A 25,930-nucleotide genomic window follows, 5' to 3' on the forward strand; every position below is an offset into this window, starting at 1 on the left:
CCAAACCCTAAAGCCCAAATATATGATCCCAAACCCTAAAGCCCAAATCTGACCCCAAACCCCAAATCCTAAAGCCCAAATCCTAAACCTTAAAGCCAACCCCAAACCCAAAACCCAAAACCCTAAAGACCAAATACATGATCCCAAATCCTAAAGGCCAAATATGACCCCAAACCCCAAATCCTAAAGCCCAAATCTGACCCCAAACCCTAAAGCTTAAAGCCAACCCTAAACCCTAAAGCCCAAATCTGACCCCAAACCCTAAAGCTTAAAGCCAACCCTAAACCCTAAAGCCCAAATCTGACCCCAAACCCTAAAGCTTAAAGCCAACCCTAAACCCTAAAGCCCAAATCTGACCCCAAACCCAATATCCTAAATCCTAAAGCCAACCCCAAACCCAAAACCCCAAACCCTAAAGACCAGATACATGATCCCAAATCCTAAAGGCCAAATATGACCCCAAATCCTAAAGCTTAAAGCCAACCCCAAACCCTAAAGCCCAAATATATGATCCCAAATCCTAAAGCCCAAATCTGACCCCAAACCCCAAATCCTAAAGCCCAAATCCTAAACCTTAAAGCCAACCCCAAACCCAAAACCCCAAACCCTAAAGCCCAAATATATGATCCCAAATCCTAAAGCCCAAATCTGACCCCAAATCCTAAAGCTTAAAGCCAACCCTAAACCCTAAAGCCCAAATCTGACCCCAAACCCAATATCCTAAATCCTAAAGCCAACCCCAAACCCCAAATCCTAAAGCCCAAATCCTAAACCCTAAAGCCAACCCCAACCTCCAACCCCATAACCACGTTTCCTTCCCCCATTTTTGGGGTCATCTTTCAGTCCCTGACCCCAAAATCAGGTTTATTTCACCCATTTTGGTGTCACTTTAATCCCCCAACCCCAAAACCCCAAAAAGGTCCATTTTCTCCCCAAGTTTTGGGGTCACTTTACCCGAAATTGGTGTCTCTCCGGATGCGGGATCGACTTATGGGGCCGCTCAGCTGCGTGGTGACGGGGCTGCAAAGAGATCAGATCCTAAATACGACCCCAAACCCAAATCCGACCCCAAACCCAAATCCAACCCTAAATCCAACCCCAAATCCAACCCCAAATCTGATCCCAAATCCGACCCCAAATCCAACCCCAAACCCAAGTCCGACCCCAAAGCTGACCCCAAATCCAGCCTCAAACTCAAATCAGACCCCAAATCCAACCCCAAATCCAACCCCAAATCCAACCCCAAATCCGACCCCAAAACCAACCCCAAATCCAAATCAGACCCCAAATCCAACCCCAAATCCGACCCCAAATCTGACCCCAAATCTGACCCCAAACCCAAATCCGACCCCAAATCCAACCCCAAATCCAAATCTGACCCCAAATCTGACCCCAAAAGGCCCCCGGCCCCACAGCCAACCCCAAAAGCCCCCCTGACCCCCAAAACCCCTCCCAATCCCAATGTGACCCCAAAAAGTCCCCCCGGGCCTATAGCCAACCCCAAAAGCCCCCCAACCCCAAAGCTGACCCCAAATCTGACCCCAAAAGCCCCCCGACCCCATAATCCATACCCGGCCCCAAATCTGACCCCAAAATCCCCCCAGACACCAAATCTGACCCCAAAGGCCCCCCTGACCCCAAAATCCCCCCGACCCCAAAGCTGACGTTAAACTGACCCCAAAAGCCTCCCCGACCCCAAATCTGACCCCAAAAGGCCCCTAACCCCAAATCCATCCCCGGCCCCAAAGCTGACCCTAAACAGACCCCAAAATCCCCCCAGACCCCAAATCTGACCCCAAAAGCCCCCAGACCCCAAAGCTGACCCCAATTCTGACCCCAAAAGCCCCCCAACCCCAAATCTGACCCCAAAGGCCCCCCTGAACCCAAAAGCAACCCGACCCCAAAGCTGACCTTAAACTGACCCCAAAAGGCCCCCAGACCCCAAATCCGACCCCAAAAGCCCCCAGCCCCAAATCCATCCCCGACCCCAAAGCTGACCCTAAACAGACCCCAAAATCCCCCCAGACCCCAAATCTGACCCCAAATGCCCCCCGGCCCCAAAGCTGACCTTAAACTGACCCTAAAATCCCCCCAAATCCGACCCCAAAAGCCCCCAGACCCCAAATCCGACCCCAAAAGCCCCCAGACCCCAAATCCGACCCCAAAAGCCCCCGGCCCCACAGCAGACCTGAGTTTGATGATGTTGACCCCGTGGTAGCTGGGAATGTCCCCGTAGATCTTCCTGATCTGCAAGATGGCCGCCAGGGAGAAATGAAACCGAAACCGGAAGTGGATCCCCCAAACAGGAAGTGACGCACATCCCATAACAGGAAGTGGCACCCCAGGACCGGAAGTGGTGCCCCCCCAAACAGGAAGTGAGACCCCAAAGACAGGAAGTGGGACCCCAAAGACCGGAAGTGGGACCCCAAAGACAGGAAGTGAGACCCCAAAGACCGGAAGTGGGACCCCAAAGACAGGAAGTGAGACCCCAAAGACAGGAAGTGGGACCCCAAAGACAGGAAGTGAGACCCCAAAGACAGGAAGTGAGGCCCCAAGGACAGGAAGTGGGACCCCAAAGACAGGAAGTGAGGCCTCAAAAACAGGAAGTGGGACCCCAAAGACAGGAAGTGAGGCCCCAAGGACAGGAAGTGGGACCCCAAAGACAGGAAGTGAGACCCCAAAGACAGGAAGTGAGACCCCAAAGACAGGAAGTGGGACCCCAAGGACAGGAAGTGAGACCCCAAAGACAGGAAGTGGGACCCCAAAGACCGGAAGTAGGACCCCAAAGACAGGAAGTGGGACCCCAAAGACAGGAAGTGGGACCCCAAAGACAGGAAGTGAGACCCCAACGACAGGAAGTGGGGCCCCAAAGACAGGAAGTGGGACCCCAAAGACAGGAAGTGGGACCCCAAAAACAGGAAGTGGGACCCCAAAGACAGGAAGTGGGCCCCCCCAAACAGGAAGTGAGACCCCAAAAACAGGAAGTGGGACCCTAAAGACAGGAAGTGAGGCCCCAAGGACAGGAAGTGGGCCCCCCCAAACAGGAAGTGAGACCCCAAAGACAGGAAGTGAGACCCCAAAGACAGGAAGTGGGACCCTAAAGACAGGAAGTGGGACCCCAAAGACAGGAAGTGAGACCCCAAAGACAGGAAGTGAGACCCCAAAGACAGGAAGTGGGACCCTAAAGACAGGAAGTGGGACCCCAAAGACAGGAAGTGAGACCCCAAAGACAGGAAGTGAGACCCCAAAGACAGGAAGTGACCCCTGACCTCCTTCCGGAAGTGCTCCCCGAACTGCCGGTAGACGTCGGACTGTGTGTCCTCCATTTCCTGGCTGTAGTTGAAGTTGGTGACGGTCACAACCAGCTCCGCAGCCGCCACCGTGGAACCCGACGACGCTGAGGGGGAAAAGGGGCTGAAATGAGACGGGAATGGGAAGGGGGGGGAGGGAGAGGAGGGAGAGGGAGAGGGAGAGGAAGAGGAAGAGGAGAAAGAAGAGGAATAAGAAGAAGAGGAGGAAGAGGAAGAGGAAAAGGAAGAAGAGGAAGAGGAGGAAGATGAAGAAGAAGAGAAAGAGGAGGAGGAAGAGGAAGAAGGGGAGGAAAAGAAGGAGGAAGAAGAGGAAGAGGAGGAGGAAGAAGAGGAGGAAGAGGAGAAGGAAGAGGAGGAAGAAGAAGAGGAGGAGGAGGAAGAGGAAGAAGAGGATAAAGAGGATGAAGAGGAGAAAAAAGAAGGAAAAGAGGAGGAGAAGGAAGAGAGGAAGGAGGAGGAAAAGAGGAGTAGGAAGAGGAGGGAGAGGAAGGGGAGAGGGAGAGGAAGAGGAGGAGGAAGGAAAAGAAGGAAAGGAGGAAGAGGAAGAGGAAGAGGAAGAGGAAGAAGAGGATAAAGAGGATGAAGAGGAGAAAAAAGAAGGAAAAGAGGAGGAGAAGGAAGAGAGGAAGGAAGAGGAAAGGAGGAGTAGGAAGAGGAGGGAGAGGAAGTGGAGAGGGAGAGGAAGAGGAGGAGGAAGGAAAAGAAGGAGAGGAAGAAGAGGAAGAGGAAGAGGAAGAGGAAGAGGAAGAGGAAGAGGAAGAGGAAGAGGAAGAGGAAGAGGAAGAGGAAGAGGAAGAGGAAGAGGAAGAGGAAGGGCACTTACGGACAGTGGTGTCGATGGTGTCGGTGGGGAACTCGCACTGGGGTCCAAAGAAGTCGGGGAGGCAGATGCATTTAATGCCATCGTGGGTGCCACCGTTGTAACACACACCTGGGGGGACAAGGGGGGGTCAGCAGGGGACACGTGGGGACAGTGGGGGGGCACATGGGGGCAGGAGGGGGGCTGACATGGGAGGGGGGGGTGAGGTGTGGAGGGGACATGGGGGGACATCATGGAAGGGAATGGAGGGGATACTTGGGACATCATGGAGGGGTCAGGGGGGACATGGGGGGACATCATGAATGGGGTGGGAGGCAACAGTGGGGTGGGAGGTGAGAATGGGGTGGTGACAATGGGGAGGAGGTGACAATGGGGTGGGAGGTGATAATGGGGTGGGGGTGAGAATGGGGTGGAAGGTGACAACGTGACAGTGGGGTGGGAGGTGATAAAGGGGTGGGAGGTGACAGTGGGGTGGAACGTGACAGTGGGGTGTGAGGTTACAACGTGACAGTGGGGCGGAGGTGGCCATAAGGGTGGAGGCGGCCATAGGGCAGAGGCAGCCATAGGGTGGAGGCGGCTATAGGGTGGAGGTGACAGTGACGTGGTGGTGGCAGTGGGGTGGAGGTGACAATAAAACAAAGGTGACAACGTGATGGACGTGAGGATGGGGGGGGGGTGGAAATGGGGGGGGAGGGGTGGAAATGGATTGGAGAGGAGGATAGAAAGGGGGTGACAATGGGGTGGGGGTGACATTGGGGTGGGGGTGGTCATGGGGTGGTGGTGGCATCAGGGTTGGGGTGATGATGGGGAGGGGGTGACATTGGGGTGACAATGGGGTAGGGGAGACATTGGGGTGCTGATGGCATCAGGGTGGGGGTGACAATGGAAAGGGGGTGACAATAGGGTGGGGGTGACATTGAGGTGGGGGTGACATTGAGGTGGGGGTGACATTGGGGTGGGGGTGACACTGGGGTGGGGGTGACATTGGGATGGGGGTGACATTGGGGTGGCTGTTACCTGAAGGGGTGGTGACGACGTGGGTGGTGGTCGCCGTGGTGGTCCTTGGAGGAGCGGAGGTTGAGCGTGGGGGGGTGACAGCAGAGGAGGTGGCGTTGGGGGAGGTGGTGTTGGTGGGGGGGGCACGAGTGGAGGTGACAGACGTGGAGGTGGAAGCTGTAGAGGTGACACGAGTGGAGGTGACAGATGTGGAGGTGGAAGCTGTAGAGGTGGCTCTAGTGGAGGTGACAGACGTGGAGGTGACACCAGTGGAGGTGACAGCTGTAGGGATGACAGTGGAGGTGGTGACGCCGGTGGAGGTGACATCAGGGGGGGTGACAGCTGTAGGGGTGGCTGCAGTGGAGGTGGTGGCCCCAGTGGGGGTGACAGCAGTGGGACTGGCAGCGGTTGAGGTGACAGCAGTGGAGGTGACAGTGGAGGTGGTGACGCCGGTGGAGGTGACATCAGTGGGGGTGATGGCAGAGGAGGTGACAGCTGAAGTGGTGGCACCAGTGGAGGTGACAGTAGAGGAGGTGACAGCAGTGGAGGCTCTTTCAGTTGTAGCAGAGGCTGAGGACATTGATGAGGTTGGAGTGGAGGTGAGAGCAGAAGAGGTGACATCTGAGGTGGTGACTTCAGTTGGGGTGTCAGTGGTGGGGGTGACAGCTGTGGAGGCAGCAGAATGGGAGGTGACATCGATGGTGGTGATGGCAGTGGATGAGACATCAGAGGGGGTGGATCCAGTGGGGGTGACAGTAGAGGAGGTGGAGGCAGTGGGGGTGACAGAGGTGGGGGTGACAGCAGTGGAGGCTCCTTTGGTTGTAGCAGAGACTGTAGAGGACATTGTGGAGGTTGGAGTGGAGGGGACTGAAGTGGGGGTGACAGTAGAGGTGGTGACATCAATGGTGGTGGCCATAGAGGAGGGGACATTGGTGGGTGTAGTTCCAGTGGGGGTGACAGTAGAGGAGGTGACAGAAGTTGGGGTGGCAGTTGTGGGGGTGACAGCAGTGGAGGTGACAATGGTTGAGCTGACAGCAGTGGAGGCAGCAGAAGGGGAGGTGATATCAGTGGTGGTGACAGCAGTGGGGGTGAAATCAGTTGGGGTGATGCCAGTGGAGGTGACAGCAGTGGCAGTCATAGCCGTGGTGGTGACATCCATAGAGGTGACATCTGAGGGGGTGATGGCAGAGGAGGTGACAGCAGAAGTGGTGGCACCAGTGGAGGTGACGTCGGAGGTGGTTACACCAGTGGAAGTGACAGCAGTGGAGGTGACATCTGTGGCAGTGATGGCAGTCGAGGTGACAGCAGTCGAGGTGACAGCAGTGGAGGTGACATCGGTGGAGGTGACATCGGTGGAGGTGATGGCAGTGGTGGTGGCAGCAGATGAGGTGACATCCATAGAGGTGACATCTGTGGGGGTGACAGCAGTGGAGGCAGCAGAAGGGGAGGTGACATCTGTAGGGGGGACATCAGATGTGGAGGGACCAATGGAGGTGACAGCTGTGGTGCTGAGAGCTGAGGTGACAACAGAGGAGGTGACAGCAGTGGAGGTGATGTCAGTGGGAGTGATGGCAGAAGAGGTGACAGCTGTAGAGGTGACATCAGTAGGGGTGGATCCAGTGGAGGTGACAGCTGTTGGGGTGGCAGTTGGGGTGACATCAGGAGAGGTGACAGCAGTAGAAGTCACAGCAGGGGTGGTGACATCCGTAGGAGTGACAGCAGTGGGGGTGACACCAGAGGAGGTGACAGCAGTAGGGGTGGCTCCAGTGGAGGTGACAGCAGTGGAGGTGATGCCAGTGGGGGTGACAGATGTAGGAGTGACAGCTGTAGAGGTGACATCAGTTGCAGTGATGACAGTGGAAGTGACTTCAGTTGGGGTGGCAGAAGTTGAGGTGACACCTGAAGCGGTGACATCTGTGGGGGGGACAGCAGTGGAGGTGACATCAGAGGTGGTGACTTCAGTTGGGGTGGCACTAGAGGAGGTGACAGCAGTGGAGGAAGCAGAATGGGAGGTGACATCGATGGTGGTGACAGCAGAGGAGGGGACAGCAGTGGGGGTGATGGCAGTGGAGGTGAAAGTGGAGGTGGTGACGCTGGTGGAGGTGACATCAGGAGAGGTGACATCGGTGGTGGTGACAGCAGGGGCGGTGACGGCAGAGGAGGTGACAGCAGAAGTGGTGGCACCAGTGGAGGTGACGGCAGAGGAGGTGACTTCAGTTGGGGTGACATCAGGAGAGGTGACAGCGGTGGAGGTAACATCTAAGGTGGTGACATCTGTTGGGGTGGCTGTTGTGGAGGTGACAGCAGGAGAGGTGACATCAGTGGAGGTGATGGAAGCGGTGGTGACAACAGATGAGGTGACAGCAGGAGAGGTGACACCACTCGAAGTGTCAGCAGTGGAGGTGACAGCTGTGGGGGTGACAGCATTAGAAGTGACATAGGTGGAAGTAATGTCAGTTGAGGTGACCACAGATGAGGTGACATCTGTGGGGCTGGAACCACTGGAGGTGACATCTGGGGCAGTGATGGCACTTGAGGTGACGGCAGAAGTGGTGGCAACAGTGGAGGTGATGGCAGTAGAGGTGACAGCTGTGGAGGTGACTTCAGTTGGGGAGGCAGAGGTGGGGGTGACATCAGAAGAGGTGACAGCTGTAGAGGTGACATGAGTAGGGGTGGCTCCAGTGGAGGTGACAGCAGTTGGGATGGCAGACGTTGAGGTGACTCCAATGGAGGTGACATCTGTGGGAGTGACAGCAGTGGAGGTGACACCAATGGAGGTAGCATCAGTGGGAGTGACAGTAGAGGAGGTGACAGCTGTAGAGGTGACATCAGTAGCAGTGGCTCCAGTGGAGGTGACAGTGGTGGACATCATGGCACTTGAGGTGACACCAGAGGAGGTGACAGCAGTGGAGGAGACAGAGGTGGAGGTGACATCTGAGGAGGTGACTCCTGAGGGGGTGGTAGCAGTGGAGGTGACATCAATAGAGGTGACAGAGGTGGAGGTGACATCTGTTGGGGTGGCAGTTGTGGGGGTGACAGCAGGAGAGGTGACAGCTGTGGAGGCAGCAGAAGGGGAGGTGACATCAGTGGAGGTGATGGCAGTTGAGCTGATATCTGTGGGGGTGACAACAGTAGAAGCTACAGAAGTGGAGGGGACAGCCGTGGGGGTGACAGCTGTGGAGGTGACATCAGTTGGGTTGGCTCCAGTGGAGGTGACAGCGGTGGAGGTGATGGCACTTGAGGTGACAGCAGAGGAGGTGACAGCAGAGGAGGTGGCAGCCATTGACGTAGCCTCTGTAGAGGTGACATCAGTTGAGGTGATGCCTGTGGAGGTGACAGCTGTAGAAGTGACACGAGTAGGGGTGGCTGCAGTGGAGGTGACAGCAGAGGAGGTGACTTCGGTTGGGGTGGCAGTTGGGGTGACATCAGGAGAGGTGACAGCAGTGGAGGTGACAGCAGTGGAGGTGACAACAGATGAGGTGACATCCATAGAGGTGACATCTGTGGGGGTGACAGCAGTGGAGGTGAAAGTGGAGGTGGTTACACCAGTGGAGGTGATATCAGAGGTGGTGACTTCGGTTGGGGTGGCAGTTGGGGTGACATCAGGAGAGGTGACAGCAGAGGAGGTGACAGTGGACATGGTTACAGCACTGGAAGTGACTCCAATGGAGGTGACATCTGTAGAGGTGACAGCTGTCGGGGTAACAACAGTCGAGGTGGCATCTGTGGGAGTGATGGCAGAGGAGGTGACATCCGTGGTGGTGGCCCCAGTGGAGGTGACAACAGTGGGGGTGACAGCAGTGGAGGTGATGGATGTAGAGGGGACAGCAGTTGAGGTGACATCGGTGGAGGTGATGGCAGTGGTGGTGACAACAGATGAGGTGACAGCTGTAGAGGTGACATCAGTAGGGGTGGATCCAGTGGAGGTGACAGCTGTTGGGGTGGCAGTTGGGGTGACATCAGGAGAGGTGACAGCAGTAGAAGTCACAGCAGGGGTGGTGACATCCGTAGGAGTGACAGCAGTGGGGGTGACACCAGAGGAGGTGACATAAGTAGGGGTGGCTCCAGTGGAGGTGACAGCAGTGGAAGTGATGCCAGTGGGGGTGACAGAAGTTGAGGTGACACCTGGAGAGGTGACATCAGTGGTGGTGACAGCAGTTGAGGTGACATCTGGAGAGGTGACAGCAGTAGAAGTGATACCAGCAGAGGTGACGGCATTAGAGGTGGGTATGGCAGTGGGGGTGACATCAGTGGAGGTGATGGCACTGGTGGCGACAACAGATGAGGTGACATCTGTAGAGGTGACAGCAGTTGTGGTGATGCCAGTGGAGGTGACAGCAGTTGAGGTGACATCAGTTGGGGTGGCTCCAGTGGATGTGACAGCAGAGGAGGTGGCAGCAGTGGAGGCAATACTAGAAGAGGTGACATCTGTGGGGTTGACATCAGTAGTGATGGCGCTGGTGGTGGCAGCAGATGAGGTGACAGCAGTGGAGGTGACATCATTGGCGGTGATGGCACTTGAGGTGACAGCAGAAGTGGTGGCACCAGAGGAGGTGACATCTGTTGGGGTGACAGCTGTAGAGGTGACATCAGAGCTGGTGACTTCAGTTGGGGAGGCAGTGGTGGGGGTTACATCAGGAGAGGTGACAGCTGTGGAGGGAGAAGTTGAGGTGACAACGGTGGGGGTGACATCAGTGGAGGTGATGGCAGCGGTGGTGACAGCAGAGGAGGTGGCAGAAGTTGAGGTGACACCAATGGAGGTGGCATCTGTGGGGATGACAGCAGTGGAGGTGACACCTGAAGAGGTGATATCAGTTGAGGTGATGCCAGACGAGGTGACAGCAGTGGAGGTGACTTCAGTAGGGGTGGCAGTTGGGGTGACATTGGGAGAGGTGACAGCAGTGGAGGTGACAGCAGTTGTGGTGATATCTGTAGGAGTGACAACAGTAGGGGTGGCTCCAGTGGAGGTGACAGCAGTAGAAGTGACAGCAGACGTGGTGACAGCAGTGGGGGTGAAATCAGATGGGGTGATGCCAGTGGAGGTGACATCGGTGGGAGTGATGGCAGAGGAGGTGACAGCAGAGGCAGAGATACCCATGGTGGTGACAGCAGTGGGGGTGACAGCAGAAGTGGTGGCACCAGTGGAAGTGACATCAGTAGAGGTGACATCGGAGGTGGTGACTCCAGTTGGGGTGGCAGTTGTTGGGGTGACAGCAGAGGAGGAGACAGAAGTGGTGGTGACAGCAGAGGAGGTGACAGCTGTGGAGGTGGCTTCGGTGGGAGTGATGGCACTTGAGGTGACAGTAGAAGAAGTGACAGCAGTGGTGACATCAGAGGAGGTGACACCTGAAGAGGTGACACGTGAAGAGGTGACGGCTGTGGGTGTAGATCCAGAGGGGCTGACAGCAGAGGTGGTTATGGCAGTGGGGGTGACAGCTGTGGTGGTGATACCAATAGAGGGGGCAGCGGTGGAGGTGACATCAGTTGGGGTGACATCTGTAAGGGTGACAACAGTGGAAGTGATGCCCATAGAGGTGACTTCAGTTGGGGTGACATCAGTGTAGGTGATGCCTGTAGAGCTGCCATCAGTTGGGGTGACAGCAGAAGAGGTGACAGCTGTGGAGGTGGCTCCAGTGGAGGTGACAGCAGAGGAGGTGACTTCAGTTGAGGTGACAGCAGTGGAAGTGATGCCTGTAGAGGGGACAGCAGTGGAGGTGACATCTGTGGGTGTGACAGCAGTAGAAGAGACAGTAGTTGAGGTGACAGCGGTGGTGACAGCAGTCGAGGAGACACCTGTAGAGGTGACAGCAGCGGAGGTGACATCTGTGGGGGTGGCTCCAGTGGAGGTGACAGCAGTAGAAGTGACACCAGTGGAGGTGATATCTGTGGGGGTGACAACAGTGGAGGTGGCATCTGGAGAGGTGACATCTGCGGCAGTGATGGCACTCGAGGTGACAGCAGTGGATGTGACAGCAGTGGAGGTGACTCCAATAGAGGTGACAGCTGTGGGGGTGACAGCGGAGGTGGTTTCACCAGTGGAGGTGACATCTGTGGGAATAACAGGAGTGGAGGTGACAGCTGTTGGAGTGACATCAGCAGAGATAGCTGTTGAGGTGACAACAGTGGGGGTGACAACAGTGGAGGTGACACGGGTAGGGGTGGCTCCAGTGGAGGTGACAGCAGTGGAGGTGACAGCTGTTGAGGTGACATCAGTGGAGGTGACGGCACCGGAGGTGACTTCAGTTGGGGTGTCTGTTGTGTGGGTGACATCTGGAGAGGTGACAGTGGAGGTGACAGCTGGAGAGGTGACATCAGTTGGGGAGGCTGTAGTGGAGGTGACACCAGTGGAGGTGATGGCTGTGGGGGTGACCCCAGATGAGGTGTCATCTGTGGGGGTGACAGCAGTGGAGGTGGCATCGGTGGGAGTGATGGCAGTAGAGGTGACACCGGATGATGTGACAGCTGTAGAGGTGATGGCGGAGGTGGTTTCATCAGTGGTGGTGACATCAGTAGAGGTGACAGCAGTGGAGGTGACAGCAATGGAGGTGGTTGTGGCAGTGGGGGTGACAGCAGTGGAGGTGACTGGGGAGGAGGTGATGGCAGCAGTGGTGACAGCAGATGAGGTGACATCTGTGGGGGTGACAGCAGTGGAGGTGCCTTCAGTTGGGGTGGTTGTTGTGGGGGTGACAGCAGTGGAAGAGGAAGCTCCTGTTGGGGTAGTAATTGTGGAGGTGACAGCAGTGGAGGTGACATCAGACGTGGAGACACTCGTGGAGGAGATGTCAGAAGAGGTGACATCTGTTGGGGTGACAGAAGATGTGAGAGCAGCAGTGGTGGTATCTGCAGAGCTGACAGTAGTGGAGGTGACAGCAACTGTGGTGACACCAGGAGAGGCGACATCAGTCGGGGTGACATCTGTAAGGGTGACAGCAGTGGAAGTGATGCCCATAGAGGTGACTTCAGTTGGGGTGACATCAGTGTAGGTGATGCCTGTAGAGCTGCCATCAGTTGGGGTGACAGCAGAAGAGCTGACAGCAGTGGAGGTGGCTCCAGTGGAGGTGACAGCAGAGGAGGTGACTTCAGTTGAGGTGACAACAGTGGAAGCGATGCCTGTAGAGGGGACAGCAGTGGAGGTGACATCTGTGGGTGTGACAGCAGTAGAAGAGGCAGCAGTTGAGGTGACAGCGGTGGTGACAGCAGTTGAGGAGACACCTGTAGAGGTGACAGCAGCGGAGGTGACATCTGTGGGGGTGGCTCCAGTGGAGGTGACAGCAGTAGAAGTGACACCAGTGGAGGTGATATCTGTGGGGGTGACAACAGTGGAGGTGGCATCTGGAGAGGTGACATCTGCGGCAGTGATGGCACTCGAGGTGACAGCAGTGGATGTGACAGCAGTGGAGGTGACTCCAATAGAGGTGACAGCTGTGGGGGTGACAGTGGAGGTGGTTTCACCAGTGGAGGTGACATCTGTGGGAATAACAGGAGTGGAGGTGACAGCTGTTGGAGTGACATCAGCAGAGATAGCTGTTGAGGTGACAACAGTGGGGGTGACAGCAGTGGAGGTGACACGGGTAGGGGTGGCTCCAGTGGAGGTGACAGCAGTGGAGGTGACAGCTGTTGAGGTGACATCAGTGGAGGTGACGGCAACGGAGGTGACTTCAGTTGGGGTGTCTGTTGTGTGGGTGACATCTGGAGAGGTGACAGTGGAGGTGACAGCTGGAGAGGTGACATCAGTTGGGGAGGCTGTAGTGGAGGTGACACCAGTGGAGGTGATGGCTGTGGGGGTGACACCAGATGAGGTGTCATCTGTGGGGGTGACAGCAGTGGAGGTGGCATCGGTGGGAGTGATGGCAGTAGAGGTGACACCGGATGATGTGACAGCTGTAGAGGTGATGGCAGAGGTGGTTTCATCAGTGGTGGTGACATCAGTAGAGGTGACAGCAGAGGAGGTGACAGCACTGGAGGTGGTTGTGGCAGTGGGGGTGACAGCAGTGGAGGTGACTGGGGAGGAGGTGATGGCAGCAGTGGTGACAGCAGATGAGGTGACATCTGTGGGGGTGACAGCAGTGGAGGTGCCTTCAGTTGGGATGGCTGTTGTGGGGGTGACAGCAGTGGAAGAGGAAGCTCCTGTTGGGGTAGTAATTGTGGAGGTGACATCAGACGTGGAGACACTTGTGGAGGAGATGTCAGAAGAGGTGACATCTGTTGGGGTGACAGAAGATGTGAGAGCAGCAGTGGTGGTATCTGCAGAGCTGACAGCAGTGGAGGTGACAGCAACTGTGGTGACACCAGGAGAGGTGACATCAGTCGGGGTGACATCTGTAAGGGTGACAACAGTGGAAGTGATGCCCATAGAGGTGACTTCAGTTGGGGTGACATCAGTGTAGGTGATGCCTGTAGAGCTGCCATCAGTTGGGGTGACAGCAGAAGAGGTGACAGCTGTGGAGGTGGCTCCAGTGGAGGTGACAGCAGAGGAGGTGACTTCAGTTGAGGTGACAGCAGTGGAAGTGATGCCTGTAGAGGGGACAGCAGTGGAGGTGACATCTGTGGGTGTGACAGCAGTAGAAGAGACAGTAGTTGAGGTGACAGCGACAGTGACAGCAGTCGAGGAGACACCTGTAGAGGTGACAGCAGTTGGGGTGGCAGAAGTTGAGGTGACACTTGAAGTGGTTACATCTGTGGGGGTGACAGCAGTGGAGGTGACATCTGTAAGGGTGGTAGTTGGGGTGACATCAGGAGAGGTGACAGCAGTGGGGGTGACAGCGGTTGTGGTGACATCGGTGCTGGTGACTCCCATAGAGGTGACAGCAGTGGAGCTTTCAGCTGTGGAGGTGACAGACGTGGAGGTGACACCTGAAGAGGTGACAGCAGAGGTGGTTTCAACAGCTGAGGTGACAGCAGTGGAGGTGACAGCAGTTGGGGTGGATACGGAGGAGGTGACTTCAGTTGAGGTGGCTGTTGTGGGGGTGACATCAGGAGAGGTGACAGCAGAGGAGGTGACAGCAGTGGAGGTGACAGCAGAAGAGGTGACATCTGTGGAGGTGGCTCCAGTGGAGGTGACAGTTGTTGGTGTGACAGTTGTTGGGGTGACAGCAGAGGATGTGATGCCCGTAGAGGTGACAGAAGTGGAGGTGACTTCAGTTGAGGTGACAGTTGTGGGGGTGAAAGAAGAGGAGGTAGCAGAAGGGGAGGTGACATCGATGGTGGGGACAGCAGTGGAGGTGGCATCAATGGGTGTAGTTCCAGTGGGGGTGACAGTAGAGGAGGTGACAGCAGTGGAGGTGACATCTGTGGGTGTGACAGCAGTAGAAGAGACAGTAGTTGAGGTGACAGCGGCGGTGACAGCAGTTGAGGAGACACCTGTAGAGGTGACAGCAGTTGGGGTGGCAGAAGTTGAGGTGACACTTGAAGTGGTTACATCTATGGGGGTGACAGCAGTGGAGGTGACATCTGTAAGGGTGGTAGTTGGGGTGACATCAGGAGAGGTGACAGCAGTGGGGGTGACAGCGGTTGTGGTGACATCGGTGCTGGTGGCTCCCATAGAGGTGACAGCAGTGGAGCTTTCAGCTGTGGAGGTGACACCAGTGGGAGTGACAGACGTGGAGGTGACACCTGAAGAGGTGACAGCAGAGGTGGTTTCAACAGCTGAGGTGACAGCAGTGGAGGTGACACCAGTTGGGGTGGATCCAGTGGAGGTGACAGTGGAGGTGGTGACAGTGGAGGTGACACCTGAAGAGGTGACAGCAGTGGGGGTAGATCCAGAGGAGCTGACAGCAGAGGTGGTTATGGCAGCTGTAGTGGTGACAGCTGTAGGGGTGACACCACTGGAAGGGACAGGAGTGGTGGTGATACCAGGAGAGGGGGCAGCAGTTGAGGTGACTTCAGTTGGGGTGACAGCAGAAGAGGTGACAGCTGTGGAGGTGGCTCCAGTGGAGGTGACACTTGTTGGGGTGACAGCAGAGGATGTGATACCCATAGAGGTGACAGCAGATGAAGTGACTTCAGTTGAGGTGACAGCAGTGGGGCTGACATCAGGAGAGGTGACAGCAGTGGAGGTGACTCCCATAGAGGTGACAGCAGTGGAGCTTTCAGCTGTGAAGGTGACACCAGTGGGAGTGACAGACGTGGAGGTGACACCTGAAGAGGTGACAGCAGAGGTGGTTTCAACAGCTGAGGTGACAGCAGTGGAGGTGACATCAGTTGGGGTGGATACGGAGGAGGTGACTTCAGTTGAGGTGGCTGTTGTGGGGGTGACATCAGGAGAGGTGACAGCAGATGAGGTGACAGCAGTTGGGGTGGCTCCAGTGGAGGTGACAGCAGTTGGGGTGACTGTTGTGGGGGGGACAGTAGTGGAGCTGACAGCAGTTGAGGCAGCAGAAGTGGAGGTGACATCCACGGTGGTGACAGAATTGGAGCTGACATCAGTGGTGGTGACATCTGAGGTGGTGACTTCAGTTGGGGTGACAGCAGATGAGGTGACTTCTGTGGTGGTGCCACTCATGGAGGTGACAGCAGTGGGGGTGACAGAAGTGGAAGAGATGGCAGTAGAGGGGACAGCTGTGGGGGTGACAGCAGTGGGGCTGACAGTAGAGGAGGTGACAGCTGTGGTGCTGACTTCTGTTGGGGTGGCAGTTGTGGGGGTGACAGCAGGAGAGGTGACAGTAGAGGAGCTGACGGCAGTGGAGGTGAAAGCTGTGGATGCAGCAGAACTGGGGGTGACATCGATGGTGGGGACAGATGTGGAGTGGGGAGCAGTGGAAGAGATGGCAGCAGAGGTGACAGATGTGGGGGTGACAGAAGTGGGGGTGACAGTGGAGGAGGGGACAGCAGTGGAGGCAGCAGAAGGGGAGCTGACATCGATGGTGGTGGCAGTAGAGGAGGGGACACTGGTGGGTGTAGTTCCAGTGGAGGTGACAGCAGTGGAGGTTCCATCAGTTGTAGCGGAGGCTGTAGTGGACACTGATGAGGTTGGAGTGGAGGGGACTGAAGTGGGGGTGACAGATGAGGGGGTGACAGCAGAGGAGGCAGCAGAAGGGGAGCTGACATCGATGGTGGTGACAGTAGAGGAGGGGACAGTGGAGGAGGTGACAGAGGTGGAAGAGATGGCAGTGGAGGTGACATCTGAGGTGGTGACTTCAGTTGTGGTGGCAGTGGTGGGGGTGACATCAGGAGAGGTGACAGCAGTGCGGGTGGTTCCAGTGGGGGTGACAGTAGAGGAGGTGACAGAAGTGGAGGTTCCTTCAGTTGTAGCAGAGGTTGTAGGGGACATTGATGTGGTTGGAGTAGAGGGGACAGATGTGGGGGTGGTTCCAGTGGGGGTGACAGCAGTTGAGGGGACATCTGAGGTAGTAACTTCAGTTGGGGTGATAGTGGTGGGGGTGACAGCAGTGGATGCAGCAGAAGGGGAGGTGACATCGATGGTGGTGACAGTAGAGGAGGGGACATTGGTGGGGGTGGTTCCAGTGGGGGTCACAGTAGCAGAGGGGACAGCTGAGGTGGTATGTTCAGTTGTAGCAGTGGTGGGGGTGACAGCAGGAGAGGTGACAACAGTGGAGCTGAAAGCTGTGGATGCAGCAGAAGTGGGGGTGACAGCAGTGGAAGAGATGGCAGCAGAGGGGACAGATGTGGGGGGTACAGTAGAGGAGGCAGCAGAAGGGGAGGTGACATCGATGGTGGGGACAGCAGTGGAGGTGGCATCAATGGGTGTAGTTGCAGTGGGGGTGACAGTAGAGGAGGTGACAGCAGTGGAGGCTGCTTCGGTTGTAGCAGAGGATGTAGAGGACATTGATGAGGTTGGAGTGGAGGTGACAGTAGATGACATGACAGCAGTGGGGGTGGTTCCAGAGGAGGTGACAGCAGTGGAGGCTCCTTTGGTTGTAGCAGAGGCTGTAGAGGACATTGATGAGGTTGGAGTGGTGATGGCAGTGGATGAGACATCAGAGGGCATGGATCCAGTGGAGGTGACAGTAGAGGAGGTGACAGCAGTGGAGGCTCCTTCGGTTGTAGGAGAGACTGTAGAGGACATTGATGAGGTGGGAGTGGAGTGGGGAGCAGTGGAAGAGATGGCAGTAGAGGTGACAGCTGTGGGGGTGACTGAAGGGGAGGTGACAGCAGTGGGGGTGACTGAAGTGGGGGTGGCTCCAGAGGAGGTGACAGCAGTTGGGGTGACAGTAGAGGAGGTGACGGCAGTGGAGCTGACAGCAGTGGAGGCAGCAGAAGGGGAGGTGACACTGATGGTGGTGGCCATAGAGGAGGGGACATTGGTGGGTGTAGTTCCAGTGGGGGTGACAGTAGAGGAGGTGGTGGCAGAAGAGGTGACAGCAGTTGGGGTGACAGTAGAGGAGGTGACAGCAGTGGAGGCTCCTTCGGTTGTAGCAGAGACTGTAGAGGACATTGATGAGGTTGGAGTGGAGGTGAGAGCAGTGGAGGTGACATCGATGGTGGTGACTTCAGTTGGGGTGACAGTGGTGGGGGTGACAGCAGTGGAGGCAGCAGAAGGGGAGGTGACATCGATGGTGGTGACAGTAGAGGAGGGGACATTGGTGGGGGTGGTTCCAGTGGGGGTGACAGTAGAGGAGGTGACATCCGAGGTGGTCACTTCTGTTGGGGTGACAGCAGTGGAGGTGACATCAATGGAGGTGATGGCAGTGGTGGTGGCAGCAGATGAGGTGGCAGCTGTGGGGGTGGTTCCAGACGAGGTGACAGCAGTGGAGGCTCCTTCAGTTATAGCAGAGGTTGTAGAGGACATTGATGAGGTTGGAGTGGAGCTGACAGCAGTGGGGGTGACAGTTGTGGGGGTGACATCAGGAGAGGTGACAGTAGAGAAGGTGACAGTAGTGGAGCTGATCGCAGTGGATGCAGCAGAAGTGGAGGAGACATCGATGGTGGTGGTAGTAGAGGAGGGGACAGCAGTGAGGGTGGTTCCAGTGGGGGTGACAGTAGAGGTGACAGCAGTGGAGGTTCCTTTGGTTGTAGCAGAGACTGTAGAGGACATTGAAGAGGTTGGAGTGGAGGGGACTGAAGTGGGGATGACAGTAGAGGAGGTGACATCAATGGTGGTGGCCATAGAGGAGGGGACATTGGTGGGGGTGGTTCCAGTGGAGGTGACAGTAGAGGAGGTGACAATGGAGGAGGTGACAGTAGAGGAGCTGACAGCAGTGGAGGCTCCTTCGGTTGTAGGAGAGACTGTAGAGGACATTGATGAGGTGGGAGTGGAGTGGGGAGCAGTGGAAGAGATGGCAGTAGAGGTGACAGCTGTGGGGGTGACTGAAGTGGGGGTGGCTCCAGAGGAGGTGACAGCAGTTGGGGTGACAGAAGGGGAGGTGACACTGATGGTGGTGGCCATAGAGGAGGGGACATTGGTGGGTGTAGTTCCAGTGGGGGTGACAGTAGAGGAGGTGACAGCAGTGGAGGCTCCTTCAGTTGTAGCAGAGACTGTAGGGGACATTGATGAGGTTGGAGTGGAGGGGACAGATGTGGGGGTGACTTCAGTTGTGGTGGCAGTGGTTGGGGTGACAACAGTGGAGGCAGCTTCAGTTGTAGCAGAGGTTGTAGAAGACAATGCTGAGGTTGGAGCGGAGCTGACAGCAGTGGGGGTGACAGTTGTGGGGGTGACATCAGGAGAGGTGACAGTAGAGAAGGTGACAGTAGTGGAGCTGACAGCAGTGGATGCAGGAGAAGTGGAGGAGACATCGATGGTGGTGGCAGTAGAGGAGGGGACAGATGTGGGGGTGGTTCCAGTGGGGGTGACAGTAGAGGAGGGGACAGCAGTGGAGGCTCCTTCGGTTGTAGCAGAGGCTGTAGGGGACAATGGTGATGTGGGAGTGGAGTGGGGAGCAGTGGAAGAGATGGCAGAAGAGGTGACAGCTGTGGGGGTGACAGAAGGGGAGGTGACATCAATGGTGGTGACAGTAGAGGAGGTGACAGAAGTGGAGGCTCCTTCGGTTGTAGCAGAGACTGTAGAGGACATTGATGAGGTTGGAGTGGAAGTGACATCTGAGGAGGTGACAGTAGATGACATGACAGCAGTGGGGGTGACAGAGGTAGAGCCGACAGCAGTGGAAGAGATGGCAGTGGAGGTGACAGCAATGGGGGTGGTTCCAGTGGGGGTGACTGTGGTGGGGGTGACGGCAGTGGATGCAGAAGAAGGGGAGGTGACATCAATCGTGGTGGCCATAGAGGAGGGGACATTGGTGGGGGTGGCTCCAGTGGAGGTGACAGCAGTGGAGGCTCCTTCAGTTGTAGCAGAGACTGTGGAGGACATTGATGAGGTTGGAGTGGAGGTGACAGCAGATGAGGTGACATCGATGGTGGTGGCTTCAGTTGGGGTGACAGTGGTGGGGGTGACAGCAGTGGATGCAGCAGAATGGGAGGTGACATCGATGGTGGTGGCAGTAGAGGAGGGGACATTGGTGGGGGTGGATCCAGTGGGGGTGACAGTAGAGGAGGGGACAGAAGTGGAGGCACCTTTGGTTGTCACAGAGACTGTAGAGGACATTGATGAGGTTGGAGTGGAGGGGACATCGATGGTGGTGGCAGTAGAGGATGCAGCAGAAGTGGAGGTGACACCTGTTGGGGTTGTTCCAGGGGGGGTCACAGCAGTGGAGGTGACATCTGAGGAGGTGACAGTAGAGGAGGGGACAGAAGTGGACGCACCTTCAGTTGTAGCAGAGGATGTAGGGGACATTGATGAGGTTGGAGGAATGGAGGGGACATTGGTGGGGGTGGTACCAGTGGAAGTGACAGCAGTGGAGGTGACATCTGAGGTTGTGCCACCAGAGGAGCTGACAGAAGTGGAGGGAGCAGAAGGGGAGGTGACATCGATGGTGGTGACAGATGTGGGGGTGACAGCAGAGGAGGTGACAGCAGTGGGGGTGGTTCCAGAGGAGGTGACAGCAGTGGAAGAGATGTCAGAAGAGGTGACAGTTGTGGGGCTGACAGAACTGAAGCTGACAGCAGTGGAGGCTGCATAAGTTGTAGCAGAGGATGCAGAGGACATTGATGAGGTTGGAGTGGAGGTGAGAGCAGATGAGGTGACATCAATGGTGGTGACTTCAGTTGAAGTGACAGTGGTGGGGGTGACACTAGAGGAGCTGACAGCAGTGGAGGCAGCAGAAGTGGAGGAGACATCGATGGTGGTGGCAGTAGAAGAGTGGACAGCAGTGGGGGTGGTTCCAGTGGGGGTGACAGTAGAGGAGGTGACAGCAGAGGAGGTTCCTTTGGTTGTAGCAGAGACTGTAGAGGACATTGATGAGGTTGGAGTGGAGGGGACTGAAGTGGGGGTGACAGTAGAGGAGGTGACAGCAGAGGAGGCAGCAGAAGGGGAGCTGACATCGATGGTGGTGACAGTAGAGGAGGGGACAGTGGAGGAGGTGACAGAGGTGGAAGAGATGGCAGTGGAGGTGACATGTGAGGTGGTGACTTCAGTTGTGACAGCAGTGGTGGGGGTGACATCAGGAGAGGTGACAGCAGTGCGGGTGGTTCCAGTGGGGGTGACAGTAGAGGAGGTGACAATAGAGGAGGTGACAGCAGTGGAGGCTCCTTCAGTTGTAGCAGAGACTGTAGGGGACATTGATGAGGTTGGAGTGGAGGGGACAGATGTGGGGGTGACGTCTGAGGTCGTGACTTCAGTTGGGGTGACAGTGGTGGGGGTGACAGCAGTGGATGCAGCAGAAGGGGAGCTGACATCGATGGTGGTGGCCATAGAGGAGGGAACATTGGTGGGTGTAGTTCCAGTGGGGGTCACAGTGGAGGAGGTGACAGCAGTGGAGGCTCCTTTGGTTGTAGCAGAGACTGTAGAGGACATTGATGAGGTTGGAGTGGAGGGGACTGAAGTGGAGGTTCCTTCAGTTGTAACAGAGGCTGTAGGAGACACTCCTGAAGTAGGAGAAGTGGAGGTGACAGGAGTGGGGGTGACAGAAGGTGAGGTGACATCGATGGTGGTGGCAGATGTGGAGGAGACAGCAGTGCGGGTGGTTCCAGTGGGGGTGACAGTGGAGGAGGTGACAGCAGTGGAGGTTCCTTCGGTTGTAGCAGAGACTGTAGAGGACATTGATGAGGTTGGAGTGGAGGGGACAGTAGAGGAGGTGACAGCAGTGGATGCAGCAGAAGGGGAGGTGACATCGATGGTAGTGGCAGATGTGGAGGGGACATTGGTGGGGGTGACTGAAGTGGGGGTGGCTCCAGAGGAGGTGACAGCAGTTGGGGTGACAGTAGAGGAGGTGACGGCAGTGGAGGCTCCGGTTGTAGCAGAGACTGTAGGGGACACTGATGAGGTTGGAGTGGAGGTGACAGCAGATGAGGTGACATCAATGGTGGTGACTTCAGTTGGGGTGACAGTGGTGGGGGTGACAGCAGTGGAGCTGGAAGCTGTGGAGGCAGCAGAAGGGGAGGTGACATCGATGGTGGTGGCCATAGAGGAGGGGACATTGGTGGGTGTAGTTCCAGTGGGGGTGACAGTAGAGGAGGGGGTGGCAGTGGGGGTGACAGAGGTGGGGGTGACAGTAGAGGAGGTGACAGCAGTGGAAGCAGCAGAATGGGAGGTGACATCGATGGTGGTGATGGCAGTAGAAGAGGGGACACTGGTGGGGGTGGTTCCAGTGGGGGTGACAGTAGAGGAGATGACAGCAGTGGAGGTTCCTTCAGTTGTAGCAGAGACTGTAGAGGACATTGATGAGGTTGGAGTGGAGGGGACAGCAGATGAGGTGACATCAATGGTGGTGATGGCAGTGGATGAGACATCAGAGGGCGTGGATCCAGTGGAGGTGACAGTAGAGGAGGGGGTGGCAGTGGGGGTGACAGAGGTGGGGGTGACTGAAGTAGGGGTGGCTCCAGAGGAGGTGACAGCAGTTGGGGTGACAGTAGAGGAGGTGACAGCAGTGGAGGCTCCGGTTGTAGCAGAGGCTGTAGTGGACACTGATGAGGTTGGAGTGGAGGGGACAGCAGTGGGGGTGACACTTGTTGGGGTGACAGCAGTGGAAGAGATGGAAGTGGAGGTGACATCTGAGGTGACAGCAGTGGAGGCTCCTTTAGTTGTAGCAGAGGTTGTAGGGGACATTGATGAGGTTGGAGTGGAGGGAACAGCAGATGAGGTGACATCGATGGTGGTGACTTCAGTTGGGGTGACAGTGGTGGGGGTGACAGCAGTGGATGCAGCAGAAGGGGAGGTGACACTGATGGTGGTGGCAGTAGAGGAGGGGACGTTGGTGGGGGTGGTTCCAGTGGGAGTGACAATAGAGGAGGTAACAATAGAGGAGGTGACAGAAGTGGAGTCTCCTTCGGTTGTAGCAGAGACTGTAGGGGACATTGATGAGGTTGGAGTGGAGGTGACAGCAGATGAGGTGACATCAATGGTGGTGACTTCAGTTGGGGTGACAGTGGTGGGGGTGACAGCAGTGGAGCTGGAAGCTGTGGAGGCAGCAGAAGGGGAGGTGACACTGATGGTGGTGGCTGTAGAGGAGGGGACGTTAGTGGGGGTGACTGAAGTGGGGGTGGCTCCAGAGGAGGTGACAGCAGTTGGGGTGACAGTAGAGGAGGTGACGGCAGTGGAGGCTCCGGTTGTAGCAGAGACTGTAGTGGACACTGATGAGGTTGGAGTGGAGGGGACAGCAGTGGGGGTGACACTTGTTGGGGTGACAGCAGTGGAAGAGATGGCAGTGGAGGTGACATCTGAGGTGACAGCAGTGGAGGCAGCAGAAGGGGAGGTGACATCGATGGTGGTGACAGATGTGGAGGGGCCAGCAGTGGGGGTGGGTCCAGAGGAGGTGACAGTGGAGAGGGTGGTAGCAGATGAGGTGACATCTGTTGGGGTGACAGTAGAGGAGGGGACAGTAATGGATGGGACATTGGTAGGGGTGGTTCCAGGGGAGGTGACAGCAGTGGAGGCTCCTTCGGTTGTAGCAGAGGCTGTAGAGGACATTGATGAGGTTGGAGTGGAGGGGACATCTGAGGAGGTGAGAGTAGATGACATGACAGCAGTGGGGGTGACAGAACTGGAGCTGACAGCAGTGGAAGAGATGGCAGTAGAGGTGACAGCTGTGGGGGTGACAGTAGAGGAGGTGATAGTGGTGGAGGCAGCTTCAGTTGTAGCAGAGACTGTAGGGGACACTGATGAGGTTGGAGTGGAGGTGAGAGCAGATGAGGTGACATCAATGGTGGTGACTTCAGTTGGGGTGACAGTGGTGGGGGTGACAGCAGTGGAGGCAGCAGAAGGGGAGGTGACATCGATGGTGGTGGTGGCAGTAGAGGAGGGGACATTGGTGGGGGTGGTTCCAGTGGAGGTGACAGTAGAGGAGGTGGTGGCAGTGGGGGTGACAGAGGTGGGGATGAGAGCAGTGGAAGAGATGGTAGAAGAGGTGACAGCTGTGGGGGTGACAGAAGTGGGGCTGACATTGGAGGAGGTGACAGCTGTGGTGCTGACTTCTGTTGGGGTGGCAGTTGTGGGGGTGACAGTAGAGGAGGTGACAGCAGTGGAGGCTCCTTTGGTTGTAGCAGAGGCTGTAGGAGACACTGCTGAAGTAGGAGGAGTGGAGGGGACAGTAGAGGAGGTGACAGTAGATGACATGAAAGCAGTGGAGGTGGTTCCAGAGGAGGTGACAGTAGAGGAGGGGACAGCAGTGGAGGCTCCTTTGGTTGTAGCAGAGACTGTAGAGGACATTGATGAGGTTGGAGTGGAGGTGACAGCAGATGAGGTGACATCAATGGTGGTGACTTCAGTTGGGGTGACAGTGGTGGGGGTGACAGCAGTGGATGCAGCAGAAGGGGAGGTGACACTGATGGTGGTGGCAGTAGAGGAGGGGACGTTGGTGGGGGTGGATCCAGTGGGGGTCACAGTAGAAGAGCTGATGGCAGTGGTGGTGACAGCGGATGAGGTGACAACCGTGGGGGTGGTTCCAGTGGAGGTGACAGCAGTGGAGGTGACGGCTGTGGTGCCTTTGGTTGTAGCAGAGGTTGTAGAGGACATTGATGAGGTAGGAGTGGAGGTGACATCCATGGTGGTGGCTTCAGTTGGGGTGACAGCAGACGAGGTGACATCGATGGTGGTGCCACCATTGGAGGTGACAGTAGATGAGGTGACAGTAGATGAGGTGACATCAATGGAGGTGACAGTAGAGGTGGTGCCCCCATTGGAGGTGCCCCCATTGGAGGTGCCATGGTTGGTCGTTGTCATTGTCCCCTCGGTGCCGGTACCGTCCATAGAGGTCCATAAAGTGCTGGGGGAACCAATGGAGGCCCCCCCTGAGGTCCGTGTGGGGGTGTCACTATTGGAGGTGACACTGTTGGGGGTGACACCAATGGGGGTGTCACTATTGGGGTTGACATCAATGGAGGTGACACCATTGGGGTTGTCACTATTGGGGGTGACACTATTGGAGGTGACACTACTGGGGGTGACACTGATGGAGGTGACATCAGTGGGGTTGTCACTATTGGTGTTGACGTTGGTTGGGGTGACGTTGATGGTGGGGGTGACACTGGCAGTTGTCTGTACGGTCACTGTCACTGCGGTGGCTGCAAGAGAAACACACGTCAGCTTGTCCCCATTTGGGGCTATTTGGGGCCATTTGGGGCTATTTGGGACTATTTGGGGCTATTTGGGGCCATTTGTCCCCTTTTGTCCCCATTTGTCCCCATTTGGGGCCATTTGGGGCTATTTGGGGCTATTTGGGGCCATTTGTCCCCTTTTGTCCCCATTTGTCCCCATTTGGGGCTATTTGGGGCTATTTGGGGCCATTTGGTGCTATTTGGGACTATTTGGGGCCATTTGGGGCTATTTGGGGCCATTTGTCCCCTTTTGTCCCCATTTGTCCCCATTTGGGGCTATTTGGGGCTATTTGGGGCCACTTAGGGTCATTTGTCCCCATTTCTCCTCATTTGGGGCCATTTGTCCCCATTTGGGGCCATCTGGGGCCACTTGGGGTAATTCATTTGTCCCCATTTGTCCCCATTATTTTTGGCTATTTGGGCCTATTTGGGGCCATTTGGGGCCATTTGTCCATATTGGCCCCGTTTGTGCCCATTTGTTCCCATTTTTTGGCCATTTTTTAGCCATTTTTTGGCCATTTTGTGGCCACATGGGGCCATTTGGGGTCATTTGTCCCCATTTAGGGCCACTTGGGGCCATATGTTCCCTTTTGTCCCCATTTGTTCCCATTTTGTGCTATTTGGGGCCATTTGTCCCCATTTTTCCCCATTTTCTACCAAATTTGCCCAATTTCTCCCCATTTTTCCCTTCATTTTCTCTCATTTTCCCTATTTTTCCTCCATTTCCTCCCTATTTTCCTCACATTTCCCCCATTTTCCCCTATTTTCCCCCATTATTTCCCCCATTTCCCCCCCAGTTCTCCCAATTTTTCCCATTTTCCCCTAATTTTCCTCCCATTTTTCCCCATTTTCCCTAATTTTTCCCAGTTTTTCCTCATTTTTTCCCAATTTTTCCCCCATTTCTCCCCATTTTCCCCCTATTTCCCCCAATTTTCCCCCATTTTCTCCCCATTTTCCTCCATTTTCCCCATTTCCCCCCATTTTTTCCCATTTTCCCCCAATTTTTCCCCCATTTCCCCCTTTTCTCCCCTTTTCTCCCTATTTTTCCCCATTTCTTCCCATAATGTCCCCATTACCCCCCATAACAACCCCATTACCCCCATAACGACCCCATTAGGACCCCATAAGGACCCCATAACCCCCCCATAAGACCCCCATAAGGCCCTACCTGCCAGCAGCCACCCTATTACCCCCATTACCCCCCATAATACCCCATAATGACCCCATTACCCCCTATAATAACCCCATAAGGACCCCATTA

General features: G+C 56.1%; 1 protein-coding gene across 1 annotated transcript in view; it reads right to left on the bottom strand.

Annotated features, from left to right (window-relative positions):
* LOC146751508 (uncharacterized) overlaps positions 1 to 25,930 on the bottom strand; it is a 35,888-nt gene that overhangs the window by 7,366 nt on the left and 2,592 nt on the right. The window contains exons 2-6 of the mRNA XM_085534384.1: positions 5,149 to 24,715; positions 4,135 to 4,242; positions 3,270 to 3,397; positions 2,189 to 2,247; positions 955 to 1,020 (exon numbers count right to left, since the gene is read on the bottom strand). Coding sequence (XP_085390510.1) covers positions 955 to 1,020; positions 2,189 to 2,247; positions 3,270 to 3,397; positions 4,135 to 4,242; positions 5,149 to 24,715 — 19,928 coding nt within the window. The remainder of the gene's footprint in view (positions 1 to 954; positions 1,021 to 2,188; positions 2,248 to 3,269; positions 3,398 to 4,134; positions 4,243 to 5,148; positions 24,716 to 25,930) is intronic.

The sequence above is a fragment of the Coturnix japonica genome, unplaced genomic scaffold (genome assembly GCF_054131305.1).
Source record: "Coturnix japonica strain WE unplaced genomic scaffold, WE-NBRP24 Scf082, whole genome shotgun sequence".
Lineage (NCBI taxonomy): Eukaryota > Metazoa > Chordata > Aves > Galliformes > Phasianidae > Coturnix > Coturnix japonica.